The following is a 25,591-nucleotide window of genomic DNA, read 5'->3' as shown; positions in this document are numbered from 1 at the left end:
CAAGGAAGCCTGCGGTCTATGCCCAAAAGGCTTTCGGCAAACCACCATTAGCCTCGGCCTTCCTCACAGAATAGATTAGGGCAGGGGTAGTCAAACTGCGGCCCTCCAGATGTCCATGGACTACAATTCCCAGGAGCCCCCTGCCAGCGAATGCTGGCAGGGGGCTCCTGGGAATTGTAGTCCATGGACATCTGGAGGGCCGCAGTTTGACTACCCCTGGATTAGGGTGTGGAAAAACTGGGAAAGAAGGTGTGGGGGGGTACAAAACGTGAAGCATGCCCAAATCTAAATTCACAAGCAGATGCGTTGCCTTTCACAAGTCCTCCTCTGAATCGTAAGGTTATTATTCAAGAAGGATCCCTCTCTTCTTCATGTCCCCAAACATGCCTTCCTGAATATATAAAGCGCCTTTCTGGAGGCCCCTCCAATGCAGCATTCAGTTCCTGACAGTGGCTTCTGCCGTCTACATGGGAGAGGGGGAAATGAGGGCCAACCCTCTCTCGAGAGCCAGTTTGGTGTAGTGGTTAGGAGTGTGGACTTCTAATCTGGCATGCCGGGTTCGATTCTGCACTCCCCCACATGCAACCAGCTGGGTGACCTTGGGCTCGCCACGGCACTGATAAAACTGTTCTGACCAAGCAGTGATATCAGGGCTCTCTCAGCCTCACCCACCCCACAGGGTGTCTGTTGTGGGGAGAGGGAAGGTGACTGTAATCCGCTTTGAGACTCCTTCTGGTGGAGAAAAACAGCATATAAGAACCAACTCTTCTTCTTCGTGCACTGCATCCCCGTGATCTGGTGCAGAGCCTATAGACGTCTCCTCCGTGAACTGGCCGCAGTTCTTTGTAAAACAGTCCAGACAACATCTCCAGAGCGCTCTGGGTTGTGGCTGCATTGAGGCTTAGGGGACATTTTTAAGTGAAAAATTCTCATTGGCACTGCTTAATCAAGGATGAAGTTAAGAGTTTGGTGCCACCTTTAAGAGCAACAAAGTTTTATTCAAGGTGTGAGCTTCCGTGTGCACGCACGCTCCTTCAGACCAAAAGGGCTACCCACCTGAATCTAATCAAGGAGGAGTGAAGGCCTTTCCGTCAGAACGTTTCAGCAGCAAGATACCCCTTGCTACAAAAGGGCCAACAGGACGATTTATGCCCCTGGGACATACTTTTTCTCGTCACTGTGTCTCGCCTCGCTCCTTTTCCTAAGGGCACAAGACATCTCTCCAATTTTAGTGTGGTGAAAAATGAGAAGGAAAAAAAAAAGATTCAACTCTGCTGTCAAAGGAACAGTGAAACACGAAGCATCCAGAAGCAAATTCACTTATGCGAGGATGTTAATTTAGGAGACACGACTCAACTCTCCTTGTGCTTGTCTGCAAGCAAAGCACATTCAGTAAGATGCCACGAGGGCAGAGCTTTTTTTTTTTCCAGGGAGGGGGAGGATTCCCGGTTCTCTAAGAGAAGGAAACATGTCCCTCTGGATCACCGAGCCAAGAGTTAGGGGAAGGAGGGTCTGCTGATCGTCATGGGAGGCCTTTCTGCTCCTGCTTCCCCCAAGGAAAGAGCAGGGGGTGGGCAAAGTGGGGGAAGGGCAACATGGCCCCACTGCTCTGTCTGGGTCACGCAGGCAAGGACTACGCTTTTGTTAGAGTCTAGTACAAAAAGGGCAGCTGGGGAATGTATGCCTTGCAGGGGTGGCCAAACTGTAGCTCTCCAGATGTCCATGGACTACAATTCCCATGAGCCCCTGTAGAGCTGCAGTTTGGCCATCCCTGCCCTATAGCATCTGGCCACTGATCCCTTGCCCACTCTAATGAGCAGCAGCTCTCTAAGCCCTCTCCTAGCCCTTCGTTCTGAGATCCTTTATGGGGAGATGGCAGGAAGCGAGCTCAAGCCTTTTGGCACACTTGTCACTCTCCTCTGTAGCCTCTCTATTTTGTGTAAGTCCTTTCCTTTACCTCCTGGGCTTTCCCAGGTGAAAGACTCATGTAGCCAAGACTCCACTTGCATATGTGTGAAGGAACAAAAGAACACCCACAGAATGCAGGACTGGCCACAAAATCCCTCTCTCTGAGATATACTTAGAATCAAAGAGGGACAAGCCCACAGCCAAATTTAAATCCTCTGGTCCAGCCAACTCTGCTTGGCCTACTCTGAGTAGCAGTGGCTTTCCAGGGCCTTGGCCTCACACAAGCGTCTTTCCTGGGCCTGTTCTTAAAGATCCCTTTTACCTACAGAGGGCACAGATTGATCCTTCTGCATGCAAAGATCACGGCTCTGCTGGCTGAGCTTGGGCCAACTGAAAGGCGGCACAACAGGGTAAAAAGGCTGTTTTTAGTTCATCGCGGCTCTTAAAACAATCCCCCAGAAATGGTCCAAATCAGACGCTGGCATCTGGCTGAAACATCAGATTTCATTTCCGAAGTTTGATCTTGCTTGAGCTCCTCGTTTAGAGGCTCTCGGCATTTGCTCAGCTGACTAATCACTTGCTGGACAAAAGTCTTTGCAATTAGACAGCAGCCTAGCTGTCCCGGAGCTTCCCCGTGGCGGAAAAAAGCAGCGTTTGCCAGAACCGAGATTGCATCTGGCTCTGCGCTGTGCAAACTCAGATGCTGCACTGAAGCAATACAGTTCTGTCAGCACTTTCCTGGCAGAGTCATAGCCTCCACCACCGCTACCGCCCCACACAGCTAAAGAATTGGGGAAGTTTTGGGGATTTGATGTTGCAGGGAAAAATTGAACTTGTAACAGACAAGAGGTAGGGGAACAAATCCAGAAAGGTTTCTAGGGCACAGGGAGGACGATGCTCCCAAACGAGCTCACAAAAGTATAAGAAGATCCCTGATGGATCAGACAAGTGGTCCGTCTAGCCCACAGTGGCCAACAACATGGCATAAAGGCCTTCCTAAAAACAAAAAGAGCCCTGCTGGATCAGACCAGTGGCCCATATGGTCCCGCATCCTGCCTCTCACAGTGGCCAACCAATTCCTCTAGAGCAGGGATAGTCAACCTGTGGTCCTCCAGATGTTCATGGACTACAATTCCCATGAGCCCCTGACAGCGTTTGCTGGCAGTAATGGGTTTAAACTTCAAGTACAACGATATAGGCTAGATATCAGGAAAAAAAATTTCACAGAGTAGTTCAGCAGTGGAATAGGCTGCCTAAGGAGGTGGTGAGCTCCCCCTCACTGGCAGTCTTCAAGCAAAGGTTGGATACACACTTTTCTTGGATGCTTTAGGATGCTTTGGGCTGATCCTGCGTAGAGCAGGGGGTTGGACTAGATGGCCTGTATGGCCCCTTCCAACTCTATGATTCTATGATGGGTAGCAATAACCTCAATAAAACCCAATTAATACCCCCATATAAAAATCCAGCATCAGATAAATTGGTGATAGTGCCCCACTCTGGCCTCAAATAAAGATTTGGCTGATGACCTGGCGTAGCCTGGGGAGGGGCCCCTAAGCTTATTTGCTCTGGCCCCTCCCAAAGACCTGGCGGACAAGCTCCATCTTGAAGGCCTTGCAGAACTGTGATAGCTCCGTCAGGGCCCTCAGCTCTCCTGAGGGCTCATTCCACCAGGTGGGAATGTCTCACATCAAGGGAATGCCTTGGCCTCCAGGCCCTGTTGTTGGCTGTCAACAGGAACTGGCTGGCCATTGTGTTAGACAGGAATCTAGACTAGACAGACCACTGGTCTGATCCAGCAGGGCTCTTACGTTTTTAACAGCCAGATTTGACTGGAAGTAGGAAGAGCTGACTGCTCTTGAGCAAAATGTTATGAGAAAAGTAGCACATTCCATCCCTCCAAAAAGGTGAGTACAGAGAGCTCAAGGCTCATGCTATGAAGAAGAAGAGTTGGTGCTTTTCTCTACCAGAAGGATTCCCAAAGCAGCTTACAATCACCTTCCCTTCCCCACAACAGACACCCTATGAGGTGGGTGAGGCTGAGAGAGCCCTGATATTACTGCTCGGTCAGAACAGCTTTATCAGAGCTGTGGCAAGCCCAAGGTCACCCAGCTGGCTGCATGTGGAGGAGCAAAGAACCAATCCCGGCTCACCAGATTAGAAGCTGCCGCTCTTAACCACCACACCAAGCTGGCTCTTTGTACATCCCCGTACAAACCCCCAATTATTAGGGGGAAAACAAGCTTCCACTATGGCATAAGAGGTGGTGGAACAAACCCTGGCCAGGACAAACTAGCTTGGCCAGCTCAAGGTGGCTACAGTAGGCAAGGTTTTGTGGTTTTGTAATCTTTTGATGTTTCATTGAAAGTTGTTTTAATGTTATAGTCTGCATAATATTCCATGTAAGTTATAATGTTCTGTGTAAGAGCTGCAAAGAAATGGGCGGTATAGAAATCTACATAAACAAACAAACAACTCGGGAGTCGTTTCCTAAGTTACAGCTTCAGTTTTTGTTTCAAGAAGACCTAGGTCAGGGGTAGTCAAACTGCGGCCCTCCAGATGTCCATGGACTACAATTCCCAGAAGCCCCTGCTTCACTGGCAGGGGCTTCTGGGAATTGAAGTCCATGGACATCTGGAGGGCCGCAGTTTGACTACCCCTGACCTAGAGAAACCAGAAAGCTCTCTTCAATGCCTTCCCTCACTCCCCACTTCTATCTTAGAAAGTTACTAGACCCCTGGAGTTTGCACATTCCTCACTCACCCCTAACTGTTTTCTGTGCACTCCCTTCTTGAAGCATAAGGAAGAACATATCTTCACGAGGAACTCATGGGCTGTGGCACGTCAGGTAAATATCAGAAGACCACAAGATACCAAATTTCTCAAGATGACCTCACTTTTCACTACCTGAAAGGGTCTCAAAGCAGCTTACAATCACCTTCCCCTCCTTTCCCCACAACAGACATCCTGTGAAGGTGGGACTGAGAGAGCTTTGAGAGAACTGGGACTGGCCCAAGATCACCCAGCTGGCTGCATGTGAAGGAAGAGTGGGGAGTCAAACCTGGTTCCTCCAGCTCAGAGGTTGCTGCTCTTTAACCGTTTCCCCCAAACAGAAGGTCCACATGCAGGGGCACGAGGACTCCCCAGGTTGCTGTCCACCCTGCGATTGGACTTCAGAAGTACACCCCCTCTAAAACCCAATTTAGTCATTCCAGCAAACAGCCATTAATGGGTCTATTCCCCACAAATCTGTCCAATACCCTCTTTAAAAGCTACGTGACCTTTGATTCCTTCATGACTACTCATTGTGGCAATGAATACCCAAGTTGCATTAATCTGCAAGGAGGAATAGGAGGAGATGTCCCAGGGCACCACACACCGGCTGGCTGAACCAGAAGAACTACTTCCGGAGGAGCATGAGAAAGCTTTCGCTATACTGTCTTGAGTTTCCTAAAATGGTAGATGGAGACTGTCTGTTAAAGGTGACACAAAGATGGGAAAACTCTTGCAAGATATTTCTGGAACTTGTGACTTGAAGGCACTGCTTCTTCTTCTTCTTCTTCTTCTTGCCATGGGGAAGCCCATCCTAAACCAATGAAAGAATCAAATCCCACCTCCCCCCCTGCAAGGATAATTTATTCCCCCCCATAACTGCGTGGGTAGAGATAGGGCCCAAGCCCAGCACACTTACCCTCCACACATTAAGAACTCACTCGAGGCCCGCCTGCCGACAGCTGCCAGAGGCATATCATCTAGAAAGGAAAAAGCACAGCCACGTGACAGGTGTTAAGCGCAAGGGACGATAAACAGCGCGGCTCTGAGTCTAGTTGTGCAACTAAACAACAGAATGCGGGAGAAGATTACAGCTTCAACTAAACAAGAGCTTCTCAGCAGAGAGCCAGACAACGCAGCATTCACTTGAGTATAAGACAACGATCAGGAGGATAGCTTCACTTTGCTTTATTGTAAATAGTTGGCAGTAAGGCAAACACTTCGGTGAGAGTGGCATTTTCCCCCCCATGTCCCCGGGGAATCCAAAAGGGGATACAAGGCAGGGCTCTCCGCTGTGGGATGCAGCAGCTGCAATTCACAACTGAAAGGGAGCAAGTATGGACCAGGTGAAGCGCTTCCAGAGAGGGGGGAAAGGGCTGTTTGTGCATTCTGGATGTTCTTTTTTAAATGGGGTTTTTATCGGGGTTTTATGATAGATCATTGTATCCCGCCACGAGCTGGCTTCGGGAATGGCAGGGAAGAAATCCAATAATAATAATAACAACAAAACAACAACAACAATAACAATTCTTCCTGCCACCTTCAGCCCTCTGAGCCACTCTGTTTTCCAACACACTTTAGAATTAAAATTTTCTGCATATTTGGAGTTGAATTCAGTGGCAAGTGTTTGATTTCTGAATTTATTTATTGTTTAGATTTATTGGCTGCCCCTCCCTAGAAATAGGCTTGGGGCGGCTAAGATCAATAAGAATACACAAACATAAAGCATTCCACATTAATGTAAAAAAAAAGAAAAAGAAAAAACCCTCAATCTAAAAACCTTCTTGAGTGCCCCGGATCTGACAACTTGGGTCAGAGTGATCCTGACATCAATTTTATATCCAGATTTCAGGATGGAAGAGGAGGGGGGAGGGAGGGGGGACCTTAAACTGCATGCACCAAAAACACGTGCAGGAATATTCATTACAAGGATGAATCCTCTCTCTCCCCCACAGAGCTTAAACTTTTGAAATAATCGAACAATCTTTGCAAGAAAGAGCTATTTGAAGACCAAAAAGATTAAGAAAACCGAAATCTCCCCCAAACCCAAATCCTCTCGCAGGAAAGGAAGTGCACATATGGACAAACAAATAATTTAATGGGGTGGGGGGGAGGACCAACTAGAATTTCTCAAACTGGAAAAAAAAACCCACTAAGCATTGCTCTCACTAGCATTCCAGGCTTACATGATTGGTCGGAGGCGATGTTGTGCGGGACCAGGACAAAGTCGTCTGTGTCACAAGAGGAGTTCTTGCTGCTGGTGCTGGCAGAATCTTTGGAGACCTGTAGGTAGTTTGGAGGCCCCAAGGGAGGGGAAGACAGGTTGTCTTCCTGGATGTGCTGTATATCTGGGAGAGACTGAAGAGGAAACAGCAAGTCCAGGAGGGTTGAAGACATACATCTCTGATGACAGCACACTTGCATGCACGGAAGGGCGTCCCTGGGCTACAACAATGCCTTTCGAGCACATCATACACCTTGCTGTGTCACCTGACCAGTCCACAGAACTCAAAAGCTCATGTCCTCTCAATGTTAATACCCAGAAGTTGGTCCAGGACAGAAATCGTTACTCTTATCTTTTTTCTTCCTGGCTTCTGTCCATCCCCCCCAAATAGAACCCATCACTGTTTCTACCCGGAAAAAGAAGAGCTGCAGCCCTGGAAGCACACAGTTTGCAGAGAATTATGTTCCATTATCTTTGCAAACCGACATGGAGGTGAGAAAAAGCATCCCACCCAGAGGGGAGGCTGGATTAACAAGTCACGAAAGACAATGAAGCAACGTTGGCCCTTGGAGAAGGAGACAAAAATTGACACAACAACCCTCGCTGCGGTGTGGCTCGTCCAAGCAGAACTGCTACTCAGTCCAAGCATTAAAAACTAAACGTGGGAGGGAGAAAATTTTCAGGAAACTGCTGGGCTCAGCAACGGCAGAAAGGGTGGTGTATTTATTTATTTAGATTTATAGATTTATATACCGCCCTCCCCGAAGGCTCAGAGAAGCCCCCAATTCCCAAGTCAAAAGAGCACTTACTGGAGGGGACGCAAACCGGCACGAGGGAGAACTACTGCAGGAGCTACCGGAAACGGAGCCGGCGTACGTCGGCACTGGCACAGGACAAGCTGAAGACAGAAGGGGGGGGGGGGTGGAGAGGAATAAGTACAAGGAAAGGCTGGAGTTGAAACTTCCACACACGTTAGCAATGCTGCAGAGTTCCTAAACCCCTGGGTTTCCACGCTCCAGCCCTCACCCCTGCCTGCCGTGCAATGCAGGACAGATTCCCAGCAACTCTTAAACCCACAACTGCTGTGAGAACAGGCAACCCAGGATCTGCACTGCAGCCAATTTGTTAAGCATCTTGTAAGCCTTGGAAGAGAAGGCTCCAAAGCTGTTGGGAGACAGCGTGTGAACGTAAGATCAGACCAATGGTCCACTAGCCCAGCATCCTGTTCCTCTGGGAGGTCAACAACAAGGCATAGAGGTCGAGGCCCTCCTCCTGCCTCTGGATGTGGAGGTTCCACTGACAAGACTTATCCTCTATGAGTTCGGGGGTTTCGTTTTTTCAAACAAACTGTTCCCTGAAAAGGGGGAGAGAAGACAAATAAATAATTCTGGACTTACATTTTTTGACAGTCGAAACCTGATCGAGGAAGGGGTGGCCGAAGAACGCATCTGCAAGGCACAAAATGCAAACCACAAGACGTATTAGCCTCCACGACTGCGGCTGCGGCTGGAAGGCGAGGGGGGCTGCTGCTGGCGCCCAATCAATACCCTTCGCAGCCAGGACCTCAAAGAGCTTATGAAAGATTAAAGCCTTCCCGGGTACGTGTTGCTATTACCTTTGGAAAGGAAGCACCATCAATCACTTTAAAGATGCAGCTAACCAAAGCAATCAAAGGCAGGTACTTAAGAATCCTCCCTTTTTAAAAAAAACGTAGAGCTTGGCTTTAAGTCCGTGAAAGCTCTGGATTGCGTTACATTTCCACGCTTCTATTCAATAGAAGCTGCAATATGGTGATAAGGAACACAGAACAAATGCGGTGGCCTCTTCCCCTGGGTTGCCGCACAAGTTAGGGATGCTGATCTGGCACAGCTGATGGAACACGGTTGAAAGAAAGCCTTGCAGTTGCCCCAACCCAGAGGGCCAGGTGTTCTCCATGGTGGGGAACTGGATGGAGACCATCTGCAGGTACAAAAGGACTTGTTCAAGGAAGCCAGTGCTGTGGCTGTGCTTGTTAAGGCCCTCACTCCCCAGAGCATGGAGCTGCGATCCGGGGAAGACTGCTTCCTTGTGTGCTGACTGGCTGTTGCTGGTGAGGATGTGTTTCTGCACTGCCTCAGTGCCAGACTGCCCAACAAGGGCATTAAAAAAAAGAAGTTGTTTTCTGCCACTTGCTTTTTTGAAAGGCGTTTTGAATACAGTCAGAAATATCTTTGCCACTTAATATTTCTGGTAAGGGCTTGGAGGAGGAGCTGGTCTCATGGCTTAAGTGCCACTTAGTGCTTAACACCCACTCAGGGTGGCTGTCCCGCCCCTGAATGCCTCCTCCTCCAACCAGCTTGACTGTCTGTCCAGAGGCCAGCCAATTGCCTTCTGTCCCCCACTCCTGACCACCCCTCCTCCTTCTACTTCCCTCCAAAGCTCGGAGGCTACAGACCCCTGCTGCATGAGAGCTGCCCCTGCCAGTGAGTTCCCTAACAGCTACCCCCAGCCTTTCCTGGGGGGGAGGGGGAGGCTGTCCACAGAGTTCTTCTACCCCCCCCATCCCGCAACTCCCCAATCTAGCACCCGTTGTATTCCTGAATGCAGCAGGCATGGCCTCTAGTTTGTTTTATATTTGAGCGCCAATTGTTTTGGGTAAAGGTTTCTTGCCGATTATTTTCCCCCCAACAGAATTACCACCCTTCCTGTAAAAAGTATTTCATGTCTTCAAAATATTTCCCTCACAAACTGTCTCAAGAACCAAACCTTGGTTGGGAGCATGGGACATGAATGACTGACATCAGATATGTCTCTAGGCCTACCTTGCTTTCATCCCCTTGAAGATTCAGGTGCCTATAACATGTGAGGGTGTGGGGGCTTTTTAAAATTTATGGTGATAGAGGGGACCAGAGAAGGCTGCTACTGAAAAGCTAAAGCAGCTACACTGTGCATGAGCAGCCCTTGATCTGCTCAGCCCAGGTTAGACTGATCTTGTCCGATCTTGGAAGCTGGGCAGGGTGAGCCCAGGCTAATCTTTGGATGGGAGCCCTCCAAGGAATACTGAGGTCGTGATCCAAAAGCAGAGAACGGCAAACCACCTCGGAATGTCTCTGGGGGTTGCCATAAGCCAGCTGTGACTTGATGGCACCCTCCACCACATGCTCACGCATCACTAGCTAGACTGTCACTAGCCTCATCTATTTGGTAAAGATAACAAAAGGAGACTTTTAGTACCCGAGAAACACACATCTGTAAACAAAAAAGCCACACGTGCCCAAAGAAACAGAGGTTTTCTGTACCTACTGCCACACTACCTTCTCAGCGCTGGCATGGAAGCACAGGACATGCCCACAGCCCCGCTCTTTGGACAGGGATGGGTGACTGTCCCCAGCTTTATGAAGCCACATACCAAATTCTTCTCCCAAGGCAGAGCCAGCAGGGACCAACAGCTGAGGAACGCCCACAAGCTGTGTCCAAAAGACCGTGAACGTGGGAAGGTGGGATGCTTCCCTCCCCGTCTCCACCCCAGATTATTTAGAACTGCCTAGGAAAAGCACCGACCAAAGAACAAGGGGGTGGGAAAGATGCAACCTCCCCCAGCACCACCCTTTCCAGCAACACCCCACATTGCACACAGTCATCTCTGATGGGTTCAGCGGGGAGGCTGGAAGCGCTGAACAAATAGCAGACATCAAGAGTACACAGACATCACGTTCAGCCAGTTCGGGTGCCTTTGTATCCGCAGAGGAAGCACAGACCTAGCACCAAGGTTCCATAGCCCTGACATTTCGGGGTAGAACACAGCGTTCTACAATCCCGGAGGGTCAGTTCTAGCCTCTAGAGTTAGAACATGCTGTGCTGTGGCCAGGAGCAATGGGCTAAAAGGGCAAAGACGAGCACAGCAAGCCAGAAGGTGTGCTGCTTCAAGGGGCCACAGCTTCCTCCCGAGTTATTGATTAATTTCCACTCGGCAATCGCCAGGGAGCATTGCCAAATCCTCGCACGTACAGGCAAACCAAACCACCTTTTATAAGACACCAGGAAGGGAGAATGAGGGGTTTTCGTTCCAGCTTTAAGAGGCATTTCTGTTGTCTTCAGCTGGATCAATAATCCTTGCTTGCTTTCCAGATGCATCAATTCTGCTCCCATTTTACAGGTAGAAAACTGAGGGCGAGAGAAACTTGGCTGAAGCCAGTCGGGAAACACATGTGGGGCAAGGACTCTCCTTAGACTTTCCCCCATTCAGGGAACCTTTCCTGCCCCCATTTGCGTGTTGAAACGACTCTTGAACAATACAGAGGATTCTGGGGCATCTCTGGGCACACAGGGGCAGTCTACACCAACTCTTCTAAGATCCTTACTGCCATTCATGTGGGCACGTGCTGGAATATCGCCACCGTCTTGTGCCGGAAAATTAGAAGGGGACATGAGGCAAGCTGTCTTCTCTGCCATGATTGATTTCCTTTGAGGGGCTTCCAAGAAACTGCAGGATTTCCCGGAAGAAAGCTTGAAAACCTCTGCCTTGGATAACTCCCCAGAACAGCAGAACAAGCCTACAGACCAAGGACAAACAGCCACAATCGCCACAAACAGGGAGGGAGCTCCAAACCAACCCTGCTCCTGCAGCAGAACATCTGTGCTATAGTTGACAGGGCTGGAATGGGACCAGGACAGAGCGGGCTTCAAAGGCCCATGAAGCTCATGGGGCAGCCCTGGGCAAGTTACATTCCTGCTCTCGGGATAAAACAGGAAAGGAAAAACTCCACGCTTGCCAGCTGGAGCCTTCCTATCAAAAGGGGAGGATTAAAACCTCTGCAGCTAAAGCAAAACATGTCCAGGCTGTTTGGCCCTCAGAAGGAAAACACCCAACAGATTTGGGCATAGCGAGGTCAGGGGAGACAATGTATTGCTGGAAAGCCCTGCAATACAACAGAAGCTGAAAAGATGAAGCAAGCCTCTCTCTTTCCAAGGGAAAACCCAGAGGTTGCAGCTGCAATGATGCAGCACCAAGGTAATGTCTTCATGGGAAGACTGCATCTTGGTGCAACACTGCAGCTTTTCCAGGCACCACTGCTACCCGCTGCTCCCCCTCCAACCAGCACAGCAACCCGGTTTTCCGCAGGCCTTTTAAATCAGAGGTGATAACAGGAAATCGGCCCCGGCAGGGCGAGACTCCACGCGAAATGCCAGGGGACACCCAAGTATGTTGCAAGGGGACAGGCAAAGGCACGGGTGTGGGATTTTTAACATACGTGTTCAAATTCGACTACATGCTAAAGGGAAGCTAGTGAAACATTATACAGTGCATTCTCAAATTCACAGTCAGAAGGGGGGGTGTATGCTGAAAGAAATTTCACTTTCATCCTGTTGTAAGCCGCCGTGAGCCAGCTGGCCCGAGAGCGGCGGTTAACATATTAAATCAATCAAACAAACAAATAGGTAAAATTCTGCACCTGGAATTTGCATCACCAAAAGGCGTATTTTGAAGAAGACCGCCCCAAGCCCTTATGGGAGTAGAGTGGCATAAAATTCCAAGAATGAATGAATGAATGAATGAATGAATGAATGAATGAAGGAAGGAAGGAAGGAAGGAAGGAAGGAAGGAAGGAAGGAAGGAAGGAAGGAAGGAAGGAAGGAAGGAAGGAAGGAAGGAAGGAAGGAAGGAAGGAAGGAAGGAAGGAAGGAAGGAAGGAAGGAAGGAAGGAAGGAAGGAAGTCACACAGAGTGGGTGGATCAGCCAGAAAAACGGAGCCTCACCCTTTCCTTCGATCATGGTGCAAGAAGCAATTTCCTATTGAGAGTGGCAATTCTCCTGATACCCCAGTCCTGATTTTCGGCTACACAGACATACATTCTAGTAGTGAAGTGGGAAGCAGCACTTGCCCCATTGGGCATGCCACTGAAGTCGGTGTTTGCAGAGATCTCTGCACATCTTGGCAACCTTAGTGGGAGCTCTGCTGAATCAGAAAACATGTAATGGCAGAGCCATTGTTGCCCATTGTTACTTATCTTCTGTCACTAGCCACTTGTGTTTGGCATGGGACAGATCAGCCCAGCAGACCAAAGTCAGAGCAGGCTCTGGAACGCTCCAGGCAACCTCTGAACACACAGATAAAACAAAAAATCTAGGGACACCTGAAAGTCTACGGTTGAGTGAGTATTTACTTATCGTATGGCGAGTGTGTCAGGGAGTCAAGAGGTCCAAGGATTTTCCAGCAGCCAGGCAAGGCTGGTGGATTGCCACTGCCTGCCTTTGTGTCATGAGCCCTGGTGTTCCTTGGAGGAGCTCCCATCCAAACACAAAGCTGGCCCTGCTTAGCTTCCGAGATCTGATAGGATCAGACTTGCCTAGGCAATCCCAGCTCACTTCATCGGATGGTTTTATGACAGAAATGTATACTGAAGATTCTGTTTTTCTATGGGGCCAGTGAGAGGCAAGGTTTGGTGTGATTTACACTATAAGGCTTTCAAGTATAAATCTCAACTTAAAGCCAAAAAAAAAAGAAAGAGAGAGCGAGAGAGGGAAAGAGAGAGAGGCAGAGTTGATGTAGAAAGTATGAATCCTGTCATAAATCAGTTATACAAACTGCATGGTGAGGGAGGTCAGAAGTTCAAGAAGACAAGCAAATGGCTTCGGTGAAAATTAACTATCGGGACAAGGTTACAGCCTGATAAAAGGCGATAAGAACAGCTGCACATATGTGTAGGGTATCCTCGGCCTTGGGGGCAGAGTGACTGAAACTCTCTGTCCTACTAGCTGGTCTATTATCTGTCTCCTCTCTTCACCAAGGTGTGTTTTAAGGCCTCCTCTCTCATACTGAAACTGCCTGCCGGCATGTGCTTTCTGCTGGAGGCAGGGCCCATGCATAATCTTGTTTCATTTCATAGAATCATAGAGTTGGAAGGGACCTCCTGGGTCTTCTAGTCCAACCCCCTGCACTGTGCAGGACACTCACAACCCTCTTGCTCATCCACTGTCACCTGCCACCCCCTTGAGCCTTCACAGAATCAGCCTCTCCGTCAGATGGCTCTCCAGCCTCTGTTTACAATGCCTAAGTGGATCTCAATACAAGAGGTCTGCCTGCCCCTGCAGGAGACTGAAGAAGGGAATGCTTTGGAGAGATGCCGAAAGATCAGCCTGGAGCTTACCCTCTGCTCTTAGGGGTGCCCCCTTTGGGGGTGGTGAAGTCCCCAATCAGGCAACCTCCCCCAAACAAGGCAGCCACCCAAGATGAAGACCGTGAGGCACAGCCACACCCCCCCCCCCAATGCAAAACCCAGTTCTTCAGGAAGCTTCCGGACCCCCATTTGGGAATGAATCGCTACTGGAAACACAAACCCAAGTAAAGTTATCCCTCCAGATGCCCCCAAAAGCCAGGCAAGGAGACATTATCGCCTCCCCTGCTTTCTCTGCCACACCTCAGCTGGTTAGCGACGGATCAAAACAAGCAGTTTGTCAGAAACCTTCTTGACTCACAATCACAGGGGCCAGATAAGACAATGACTGGTGCCTGCTATTAATAGTCGCCTGGAAACCTATTTTCAGACTCTCCACTCGCTTCTTAAATCATTAACTTGCCAAATGCTGGGTTGCGTCAGAATCGGTCAGGCTTTTCATACCCCCTCCCCACTGCAGCCCGCTTCTTACCAATCTAGTCTAGGATTATATAAGGACCAACTGTTTGCCACCTCACATGTGCAGCCTGAAGTGCTCGGCCAATGGACACCGGGCGCGAGCAAGAAGCAAGGAGCCCAACCGCTGCTTTCCATTCCCTTAGAACAGGGGTAGTCAAACTGCGGCTCTCCAGATGTCCATGGACTACAATTCCCAGGAGCCCCCTGCCAGCGAATGCTGGCAGGGGGGCTCCTGGGAATTGTAGTCCATGGACATCTGGAGGTCCGCAGTTTGACTACCCCTGCCTTAGAATCACAGAAACATAGAGTTGGAAGGGGCCACACAGGCCATCTAGTCCATACAGGCCATCTAACTCAATGCAAGGTCAGCCCTGCCCTAAGCATCCTAAAGCATCCAAGAAAAGTGTCTATCCAACCTTTGCTTGAAGACTGCCAGTGAGGGGGAGCTCACCACCTCCTTAGGCAGCCTATTCCACTGATGAACTACTCTGACTGTGAAAATTTTTTCCCTGATATCTAGCCTATATCGTTGTACTTGTAGTTTAAACCCATTACTGTGTGTCCTCTCCTCTACAGCCAACGGAAACAGCATCCTGCCCTCCTCCAAGTGACAACCTTTCAAATACTTAAAGAGGGCTATCATGTCCCCTCTCAACCTCCTTTTCTCCAGGCTGAACATTCCCAAGTCCCTCAACCTATCTTCATAGGGCTTGGTCCCTTGACCCCAGATCATCTTTGTCGCTCTCCTCTGTACCCTTTCAATTTTATCCACGTCCTTCTTGAAGTGAGGCCTCCAGAACTACACACAGTACTCCAGGTGTGGTCTGACCAGTGCCGTATACAATGGGACTATGACATCTTGTGATTTTGATGTGATAACTCATGGAAAGAATGGACACTGGGAGAAAAAGTCACCCAAGAATTAATTTTTAATCTTCAACTAGGAAAATGAAGCCTCCAACCTGCTAAGTCACACCAGGACATTATTTGTGTCAAACGTCAAGCCACTCAATTCCTTTTGTTTTTGCACCCGTCTTTCTCCAGGAGAAAGCAAAGGGGTCCGCTCCACACGTACAAAGCTGCCTCGTCCAAAGATAGGCTGGTCTATTCGGCCCAGCCCGGTTCTTTTTCAGCCCTTCTATCCAAGATCTTTTAACTGGAAACGTCAGGAACAGAACCCAGGACCCCCTGCGTGCAAAGTAAGGACGCTCATGAGACGTGCTGATCCATTGTAGGAGGGCTGGTCTGTTTCTATTTGTATCTGTCACATTTGATTCCCATGCCTCCTCTAGGCCTGTTGCCCCCATTTTAACCTCGTGGCAATCTTTTGGGGGAGACGAGGCTGGGAGTGCGCAACTGGCTCAAAGGCATCCAACATGCTTAGGGCTGAGCTGAGATCTGAGCCCAGGGGTGCCCTGGCCAAAGCTGGGCACTCCATCCACACCACGCTAAAATCTGTCAGTGCAGCCTCATTTTTAGTCGTTTCGGTCTGAAACCTTGTATTACAAGGTCTCGTGGATTCCAACCACCAGCAATGCAGGAAGGAGAACACAGTATAAGGAACCAACAAAATGAGAGAACACTCTAAAACAGGGCTAGCCAAACTGGGGCTCTCTGGATATTCAAGGACTACAATTCCCATGAGCAGTCCATGGACATCTGGAAAGCCAGTTTGGCCACCCCTGCTCTAAAACATAAAGGCCTCACTTGCCAGTTTTCTTCTTGCATTCGTGCCTGACAACAGCACAGAGAACAGGTCTATGGGTGGTTACTAGACCTGATGACTAGGTGGGAACCCCGCATATACAGGGGCAAGTATGTTTCAGGAGAGCTAATGTGGCACAGGGACTAGGGATGGGTTCCATTCATCACTCTGCTATGAAAGCTGGCTCAGTGACCTGGGGTCACTAACCTCCTTCACAAGGTTGTTGTGAGGACAAAGCTGGAGACCAGGTACGCTGCTTTGAGTTTTATGCAGGAAGGATAGAATTTTTAGAACATAATGGATTGCCTTACAACTAGGAAAGAAATACTGTCGGCCTCATGCTCTGCAAGGGCCCAAAACACCTAGAATCATAGAATCATAGAGTTAGAAGGGACCTCATGGGTCATCTAGTCCAACCCCCTGCACTATGCAGGACACTCACATCCCAATCGCTCATCTACTGTAACCTGCCACCCCTTTGCCTCTCCGTCAGATGGCTATCCAGCCTCTGCTTAAAAATCTCCAAAGATGCAGAACCCACCACCTCCCGAGGAAGCCTGTTCCACTGAGAAACCGCTCTAACTGTCAGGAACTTCTTCCGGATGTTTAGACGGACTCTGTTTTGCATTAATTTCATCCCATTATTTCCGGTCTGTCCCTTTAGGGCAAGAGAGAACCATTCTGCTCCATCCTCCATATGGCACCCTTTTAAATACTTGAAGATGGTTATCAGATCCCCTCTGACAGTAATCAAGCAGTAACCTGCTTGGCTACTGCTAGAAAGAGACTGCTTGCCCTAGATGGACCCACAGCATAACAGTTCTTGTATTCTAGTATCTTTTTCTTAAAAAAGAGAGAGCCCCCCCCCCCTCCACTGGGGTCACTGACCTGAGTATCTCAACCCACCAGCTATACAACTCGTAGGTTTATGAATTCTTTATAACGTGCTATATAATGCTACCCATCCCCCCCCCCACATACACACACAAAACTTTTTGCTGTGAATGGCTATGGCTGAAGATGATTTCCGGGTGACTAGAAAACATGTCCTCAGCCACGTGAACTCGTTCTGTGACAGGGATCACCTAACCAGCTCTGCAAAACCAGCACGTTTTGTTTTGTTTTTTTTAAACAATGACACCCTTGAATAACTGTGTTATTCTGATGTCTGCAGGGTAACCAGTTCACACAGGACAGCAAGGACAAATGCAGGGGAAAAGGCTTTGCTTTACTCACCAAAGTCCATTCTGTCTTTCTGGTTTCTCTGAAGCAAGCCCAGCAACAAGTCAGCCAAATAAGCCGACGTCTCCCTGGGAATACTGAGCACAAAGAAGGCGGAAACGCTAACATTTTAATGCTAAATATTTCTAGGTAATATTTATGCACGACAACGGCAGATATTACACATTATATAAAACACGCAGTTAAATAAGTATGAAGGGCCAATAATAACAACAGCCCATGGTGTTAATGCATATTGGCATCAGTGAGCATTTATGCAGCCACATCGTAAGAGAATTTTGGTACTTGGCAACATATGCTAAATATTCCAGGTCTGACTACTTCATAAACCAGCTGCATTCCAAAGGCCTTTTTGTGGATTTGCAGGTTAAGATTTCCAAGGTAGCCATTTATTTGGGAAAATCAATTGTGTCATTTGACATGTCAACAATTGTGAGCTGGGGAGGGGGATTTTGGTCAAGATGGAGAGATACCTTGAGACGCCATTTTAATTTGAAGGGTTTACCCTTTTCCCAAAATGCTGGAAGTAGGAATTTAGCAGCCACCAAGAACAATAGAACGCTGTTTACTGGATATTGCAACCTGTTGATTGTGTTTGCCTTACATTATGTAGTTCTGCCATAAGTCTCAGGGAGGAAAGTGGAAATTATTAACGTACATAATTACATTGGGGGTATTGTTTTATGTGGATTTATTTTTTTCTCTTAAACCAGTGGTTCTCAGCCGCCTTAGTGCCGCAACCCCTACAGCAGGGGCGGCAGGGGGTGCGCACATGTGCGTGCGTGTGTGCCGCTCCTGCTCGCCGTGATGCCGGCCTCCTCCGCGCTGCCTCGGTGACCTCCAAGGCGGTGCTGAGGAGGCCAGTGTCATGCCACTGCAGCCACTGCAGCCACCGCCGCCACCATAACCCCCAACCCCCACTGTCTTAATAAACAAATAAGAGTTCCAAGAAGACATATAATAAAGATGATCTGCTAAACTTTAAAAGGCATTCCAATTCTTGAATTCCCAGAGAGATTACAAATTCTTCTCAAAAATATACTCACCTAGGAATAAGATTCCTGTTCTTTTCATAAAACATTCTTAGATCTTGGGGGCTGTTGGCCTGTTAAAGGGGGGGGGATGAAATCAGCTAAAAATGTCATTACCACACAGCATAATTTGCAGGAGGGGAACTCTCCAAGAACACATTCCATCAGTGCTAGGGAAAGGCCCAGCACAGGTTGCTAAAAACTGGATTCTCGCTACATTAATTCCCCTTCTTCCCCCGCAACCAGAGCGATCTCTCCACTCCCTGCATCAATTTTATCTGAAAGTATATACTGTGCCCTCTGGTTTCCAATGCAGCCAATAAACTGAATGAAATCTTAACTAGGCTCCATCCCACTTAGTCATCTCAAAGTTCCAGAGTTAACCATCATTCAGTAACAAGTGTGTGGCAACACAAACTAAGGTTAAACGCAACAAGACCATGGCACAACCATAGCTTGCTAACAGTGAAGCTCATCTTCAGACCCCTGCTCATTTCCCTGACATTACTCTTGCACCTTACCATTATTATACATGGTTTTATGCTTCATGGACACCAAAACAAACTAGCTGAAAATAGTTTGCAATCTCACAGTTTCAAACTCTAATTTAGCATGAATTATAATTTGTACAGAATCAATCACAGATGTTTACCAACCAGTAGGAAATGAGGAAATCACTTTAGAGAGTGAAGGTGGGAAGGAGCAAACTTCACCACGGCTGCCACCCAATCTGCAAACCATGGTTTGCTGCAAACTGATGATACATCTTTACTGAGCCAGTGAGGATGCACCAGGAAGCTTCCTGCCCGCTCAGCACCCTCATCTTCTGAGACGTGCTCACCTGGAGGGGAGGACAGAACCCTCACGCTCCACCCCGCATGTGACAAGACACAATTAAGTATTGTCAGGAAATACCTGGAAAGGTGGCTTTCCAACCAGGCACTGATAGATCACCGTTCCTATACTCCACAGGTCGGCTTTAGCATCATAGTGCTGTGACATAATCACTTCTGGAGCCTGGAAAGCACAAAGAATTTACAGCAGAGTGCATGAACGGTCAGGTATTAACAAAGGAGCCAGTCACTTCTACGACAGCTGAATTAGCAATCCAACTTGAAAACGCCTCAAGGACGCTTCAGGAACCATTAAGATGCGTTACTTTTTCAGCTGTGGACTTCTAGCATGGAGGTTTTATGCTGGGTAAGCAACAACAACAACAAGAAAAAAGATAGATAATGTGTACGTACGTAGGGCTAATTTCCACGCTCCCCCCTCTTTTGTCTTCCCTTGCAGGCCAGTTCAATTACTTTGTCATCCGCTGTTTTGAACAAAACAACAAACCAGCCGCACACATTGGTCAAGCAACACTACGAAACCAGTGAGTGCATTTATGGCGAGCCATTCAGAAGACCAGTCACACAGAGTGGGTGGATCAGTCAATCCCTCCCACCAAGGCAGAGGTGCAGCTGCATGACTTAGCCCAGAGCAATAGCAAATGAAAGGGGAATGACCAGTCATACCCACATGGACACCCAAGGAGCCCCTCCTCCCCGGATATCGACAACTGCTGTTCGCACCACTTCCCCGGTCGGGAGGACGATTCGTGCTTCAGTTCTGGGGGGGCTACTGAGAGGAGAACACTCCTCTTGGAAAAGGAATAAATGCACCCTGCTATGTTCCATGCCACATCTGGGCAGACATGATCAGGAGAGCTCCAGGAACCCGCTTGAAACTGGGCTCTTCTCCCATATTGACAGATTTCCTGCTGCAATTACAAACCTGCTGACTGGAAACACGACTCACTAAAAGCTTCCACAGTTGTCAAACAAAAAAGCCTTCTTCCCAAGGACTGCTGGTGTCATGCAATAGTTACCTGCCATTCCTGCTGAATTGCAACTGATAATGAAGCTCAAGACAATGCATCCTGGGCTGAATCAAGACCTAGGTTTGCTGTCTCATTACCAATGCCGATTTCTCCACGCCTACTACCCCTCTGTTATCACACCTAATCCAATCATGCCTGCTAGTGTCATTCAGCATCTGACATCACCCCACTTCCCAATATAGAGGACAGATGAACTTCCAGTCTAGTTATATCTGAAGAAGTGAGCAGTGACTCAAAAGCTCATCCCCTGCCACTAAGCGCCCTGAGCCTCCGGGGAGGGCGGTATAGAAGTATGATAAATAAATAAAATAAAAATAATTCTGTTAGCCTTTCAGGTGCCACTGGGCTAGTGCTCTTTTCTACAGCTATGCCTGCTGATTCTGCTTCATACAGGCAGAAACAACCACCTCACTTGTTAGTGCAGCACATTTGCTAAGAGACTGAGCTACGGAACCTAGAAATTCCCAATTTAAATCTTGTCGCTCCCAGGGTGGCCTTTAGGTCAGCCCCTGCGCTTTCCATTTTAACCCCTTGACTGCAAAACGGGATCATTGTACAGGCCTGTTGTAAAGGTTACTGCTAATGGATGCGAGCCACTTTTAACGCTGCTTCATGGGACATCACTGTCTCCAATAATACTGTGCTAATCACAAAACCAGCACTCAAAAAAAAACTACCCAAGGACAAACTAGGAGTTTCCTACATACCTGGGGAAATGCAGAAAAATATGAATTAGCCGCATTGATACGGGGGGAACACAAAAGCAGAACAGACTCATAAGGACTGTGCATGCTCCGGGAGACATGGCGTTTGGAAAGCAGTTAAAAAGTCAGGAAAAGGGTGGTGATGGAGGGCGGGAATCAGCCTGCTTAAGGCTCTGTGAGTTCATACAATCTTGGAGGGGTAAGACTTATGGGTTCTAAACTGTTCCTATGCCTGCGATTCCTTCTGGACCCTCACTCTGCAAAAGGTAAATGTCAATATTACAGCACGAGCAAAGGAAACGTCACAAATTGTCACTCACCATATACATGGGGGACCCACAAAGGGTGGCAGCCATCATATTGCTCTGCAGATAACGAGCAAACCCGAAATCAGCTGATCGGAGAAAAGAATATAATCGTGATGTGAAGCGGGGGGAATACCAACAATGCTTAAGTCAAAAACTCTCAGCCTAGACCAGTGGTCCCCAAGCTTTTTATCACTGGGGACCACTCAACGCCTTTTACTGAGCCCCGGTGGGGGGGTGGTTTACTCCTCTACTCTCAACCACTGCCCTAACGCTCTCTGATCGCTATGGTAATGTTTAAACATCCCTTCAAAATAAGATACAGACACGCCACAACAATGAACATAAGGAACATTTTATTTTCATGGAAATTTTAACTCATGACAATGACAAATCAATGGGAACCCTGAGCTTGTTTCTCTGCAACGAGATAGTCCCATCTGGGAGTGACGGGAGACAATGACACCCAAAGTGTGTTGTAAAGGGCCAGGGGGGATGAAGTAAAGGGCCGGGGGGGGGGGGGAGAAGGCGTCCTTTGGGTCCCACCTCCAATTAGCCGAAGGACCACATGTGGTCCGCGGCCCACAGGTTGGGGATCGCTAGCCTAGACTACCTCACAGGGTCGTTAGGCTTATAAAATGCACAAGAAGAGAATGATGTAAGCTGCTTAGGGTCCCTACTGGGGAGAGAGGTGGGGCATAATAAATGAAGCAAATAAATCAACTAAGATATCTGCCTCCACCTGATTTATGGCTAATGCAACATTGACAGTGAATGCTGGCGATAGAAGGAACTGAACGTCCAACGCTACCACACCGGCGGGGGCCAGCCATTAGCCGTGCAAAACGACCTATCCACCACCCTGCCCAGCTGGAGTTGGCAGGAAAGAATTCCCACCAGCAGCTAAATGGGTGTTCAAGGAAGATGGAATCAGCCCCGTTGGCCTTGTTCAAATCAAGTCAAGCACTAAATGGGCCATACCAACGGGCCATACCAAGAGCTGCAGCCATACACAGCCCTCTGATAAGCATACGTGGCACATGTACTTCTTTCTCTCACATCCCCCACTTCACATTTTTAAATGTACGCCACAATAGTGTGTAGCAGAGGACTAGATTGTGCACCCTTTGTACACACGGATGCTTTGTGCGAATTGTGCCACTGAAATAAGGCATGCAAGAGACACACAGCTTTTCAGCTTTGAATGAGCTTTCAAAGTAGCCTTTGGGGACGAGTGGTCCGTTCTGCCAAGCCGGCTGTGTCAAAGTGCACAGGACCCCCACGACTCACCTATCTTGACACGGATGCTGCTAATGCTCGATTTCCTGCGGTTGGTGTATGACAGCAGGATGTTCTGTGGCTTGAGGTCCCTGTGAATGATCCCTTTGCTGTGGAGGATGCGCATGGCGGCGGCAATCTGCTGGAGGAACACCCGGATGGTGTCCTCACTCAGGGTTCCCTTTGCTGAGCAGGGGAAAGAAAAAAACAACAACTGGGGGCTCTTTTGTATTTTTCAGGCATGCTGCAACCACAGTGAAATAACCAGCTCGTTCAAATAAATGAGAGGAGACTTGTGAGTTCCCTGCCTTCCCCTACATCTTACTGTCTGCCCTGTGGATGGGAAGGAACATATTACGTCAGATCCTGTTCACATCAGTGCCGTTTCCTACCCAACCAACTTCCATCCCGACGCGCAGACTCCAGTCAGAGAAATGAAAGCCTCAAGCGGCAGCTGGAAGAGTCATCTCCCTCCGCAGGGGACTCCCACCAATGACGGCAGCTGCTCCCCCCCCACACACCCTTCCCACAAGCAGGCTTGTTGCTCTTAGACATCATGTGGCCTTTGCAAATGTCAGGGGAGGGGGAGGAGGAAGAAGCATTCTGCACCTAATTCTAAGGGGGGGAATGTATAATGTGCTCTGCGGAGGCAAAACCGTAGTTTTGCTTCCCTGCAATCTGTGAGGCATTGTACAAAATCCCAAATTAGCAGGATTATAAATGGCCCATGACTCTCCTTGGCCATCCCCCCACCCCGCTAGCCTGTTATTGTAAGCTCGAGCCCCAGTAGAGGAATTGCTCCCGACAGATCATCAGGAATGGTTTCAGAACCAGTTTGGGGGGCGGGATGGGGGGGTAGGTCCCCATAAAAACAAGCAAGGTATCTTGCAGGCCTAATTCTACAATCCCCCCTTCCCTTGGTACTCCTATTTTTTAAGAAATATTGATCACTTGGCTGGCCTGTGAGGAGGGAATTGCACCGTCAAAAAGAACCAGTGGGGCTGTCTTTTATTGTGCCCCGTGTATTCCAGCTCACTTGCGGTTCTAAAAAAGAAATCCTTCAAGACGAGCAGAGTCTTAATGGAAACGGTCCCAATCAAGTCACGTCACAACTGAGAAGGAAAGCAGGATCACGGCACCGAACACTTTCCCAAGCATTTCCCGAAGCATCGGAAGCAATCCATTACCTTGCAAGTAATCTGCCAAGTCTCCACCATTGCAATACTGTCCGGGAGAGAAAAACAACAGGGCTGATCTAGACACGTGCTGGTGAGGTCTGAATTCTTTACCCTGCTTGTCAAAAGGCCCGGGGCGGATTCTGCGCTCTTCTCCAGCCTCCTCACCCCAGTTGAGGTCACGAACATTCCTTCAGCTCATGTGGCCTCCCCTCTCCTCACTCCTCCCCTCCCGCTTGCAAAGGAACCTTTTGACGGCACTTAGGAAGTTAAGGCCTGAGTCACTTGCTCATCTATATTGGAGGGAGAAACAACATCTTGTCATTTTGTCCGTTTTGCAGGAACTGTTTCAGTTCCGGTAGGGCTCCGATCTCTTCTGGGAGCTCGTTCCACCAGGTGGGGGCCGGGACAGAGAAAGCCCTAGCCCTGGTCAAGACCAGATGGGCCTCCTTGGGGCCAAGGATCACCAGTTTATTGGTGCCTGCAGAGCATAGTGGGGGCAGAGGTGAAGAGGCGGTCCCTCAGGTACTCAGAGCCCAGACCGCGCATGGGGCTTTGAAGGTGATTACCAGAACCTTAAGCCCGATCTGGTATTCAACTGGTAACCACCTGTTGGAGTGTGAGCCGTCCAAGGCATTCTCATAATAAGCCTGCCTGCCGAATTCTGAACCAGTTTTAGTTTCCGGGTCAGGGATAAGAGTAGGCCTGCACAGAGAGAGTCAAAGAAATCCAGCCTAGAGGTTACCGTCCTTTGGATCACTGTGGCTAAGTGTTAGCTTGGCACAGGTGGAAGAATGCCAGCCTTCCTACTCTTGTGACCTGCTCCTCCACGGAGTGTGCAATTGATTGTTGCACCCATTCCAGGTAGGGCAAGTGTGCTTCCTCGCCTGGGCCTTTCCTGTCCAGTCACAGGATCGCCATCTTTGAAGGATTAAGCTTCAGATGGCTCCGCTTGAGCCAGTCCGTCACAGCCTTCAGGCATTTGGCTAATGAGTCTGCGGGTGAGCCAGGGTGGCCGTCCATCAAGAGGAAAAGCTGGGTGTCACCTGCATATCGGTGACACCCCAGTCTGAACCTCCTTATCAGCTGGGCAAGAGGGCGCATGAAGATACTGAATAGGACTGGGGAGAGAACCGCTCCTTGTGGCACCCCACATGGGAGTTGCCAGGGAGGAGATTGGTTCTTAGAATAACATACCCCCTGCAGGGTTTTTTGGGAGGATGAAACAAAGGAAGGGTGAAAATCCTTACGGAAAGGTCAGGATAAAACTGCAACAAACGCATAGGGTGAAAACAGAATTTTATCCAAATCTAGCACAAGAAGGAAAATGAATACATACCTCCATTACCAGGAAAACAGAGTTGGGCAACTCCTAGAGGAGAAAAGCAGAGAAAAAAGGTCATTAAACTGCGTGGAAGAAAGGATTCTCTAGGCAACGAAGTCTAACCCAGATGTGGTATTTTATTCTGAAATAAAACCAAAACCTTAAACAAACAAAACAAACCTCCACACACTGGCTCAAATCTGAGATCACAAGTAACCACAGCAATCTACGGCTGGATATGAGGCCTGAATTGAAACCGGCTAGCAGATCAGGCCCAGAATCCTTGTCTGAGTGTCATGGTTTTGTGCTATGGCTTGACACATTATCCAGCCTGACAAGTGATGGTTACCGCCAATGTTTTGCATTCAGAGGCTGCTGTGATGTGGAGGTGGGAGTGAAGTGACAAAGCCGGCACTCAGAGCAGGGA

General features: G+C 48.7%; 1 protein-coding gene across 1 annotated transcript in view; it reads right to left on the bottom strand.

The window, feature by feature from the left end:
* Positions 1 to 25,591, bottom strand: part of ULK2 (unc-51 like autophagy activating kinase 2) — a 70,449-nt gene that overhangs the window by 23,370 nt on the left and 21,488 nt on the right. Inside the window, exons 4-14 of the mRNA XM_077312705.1 lie at positions 25,180 to 25,212; positions 23,853 to 23,889; positions 22,678 to 22,851; positions 21,403 to 21,476; positions 19,409 to 19,510; positions 18,509 to 18,567; positions 17,457 to 17,539; positions 8,299 to 8,349; positions 7,711 to 7,799; positions 6,864 to 7,035; positions 5,597 to 5,657 (exon numbers count right to left, since the gene is read on the bottom strand). Of these exons, the coding sequence (XP_077168820.1) occupies positions 5,597 to 5,657; positions 6,864 to 7,035; positions 7,711 to 7,799; positions 8,299 to 8,349; positions 17,457 to 17,539; positions 18,509 to 18,567; positions 19,409 to 19,510; positions 21,403 to 21,476; positions 22,678 to 22,851; positions 23,853 to 23,889; positions 25,180 to 25,212 (935 nt within the window). The remainder of the gene's footprint in view (positions 1 to 5,596; positions 5,658 to 6,863; positions 7,036 to 7,710; positions 7,800 to 8,298; positions 8,350 to 17,456; positions 17,540 to 18,508; positions 18,568 to 19,408; positions 19,511 to 21,402; positions 21,477 to 22,677; positions 22,852 to 23,852; positions 23,890 to 25,179; positions 25,213 to 25,591) is intronic.

The sequence above is a fragment of the Paroedura picta genome, chromosome 15 (genome assembly GCF_049243985.1).
Source record: "Paroedura picta isolate Pp20150507F chromosome 15, Ppicta_v3.0, whole genome shotgun sequence".
Taxonomy (NCBI): domain Eukaryota; kingdom Metazoa; phylum Chordata; class Lepidosauria; order Squamata; family Gekkonidae; genus Paroedura; species Paroedura picta.
Note: the sequence above shows the minus strand (reverse complement) of the source record. Positions and strands in the feature narration are given on the sequence as shown.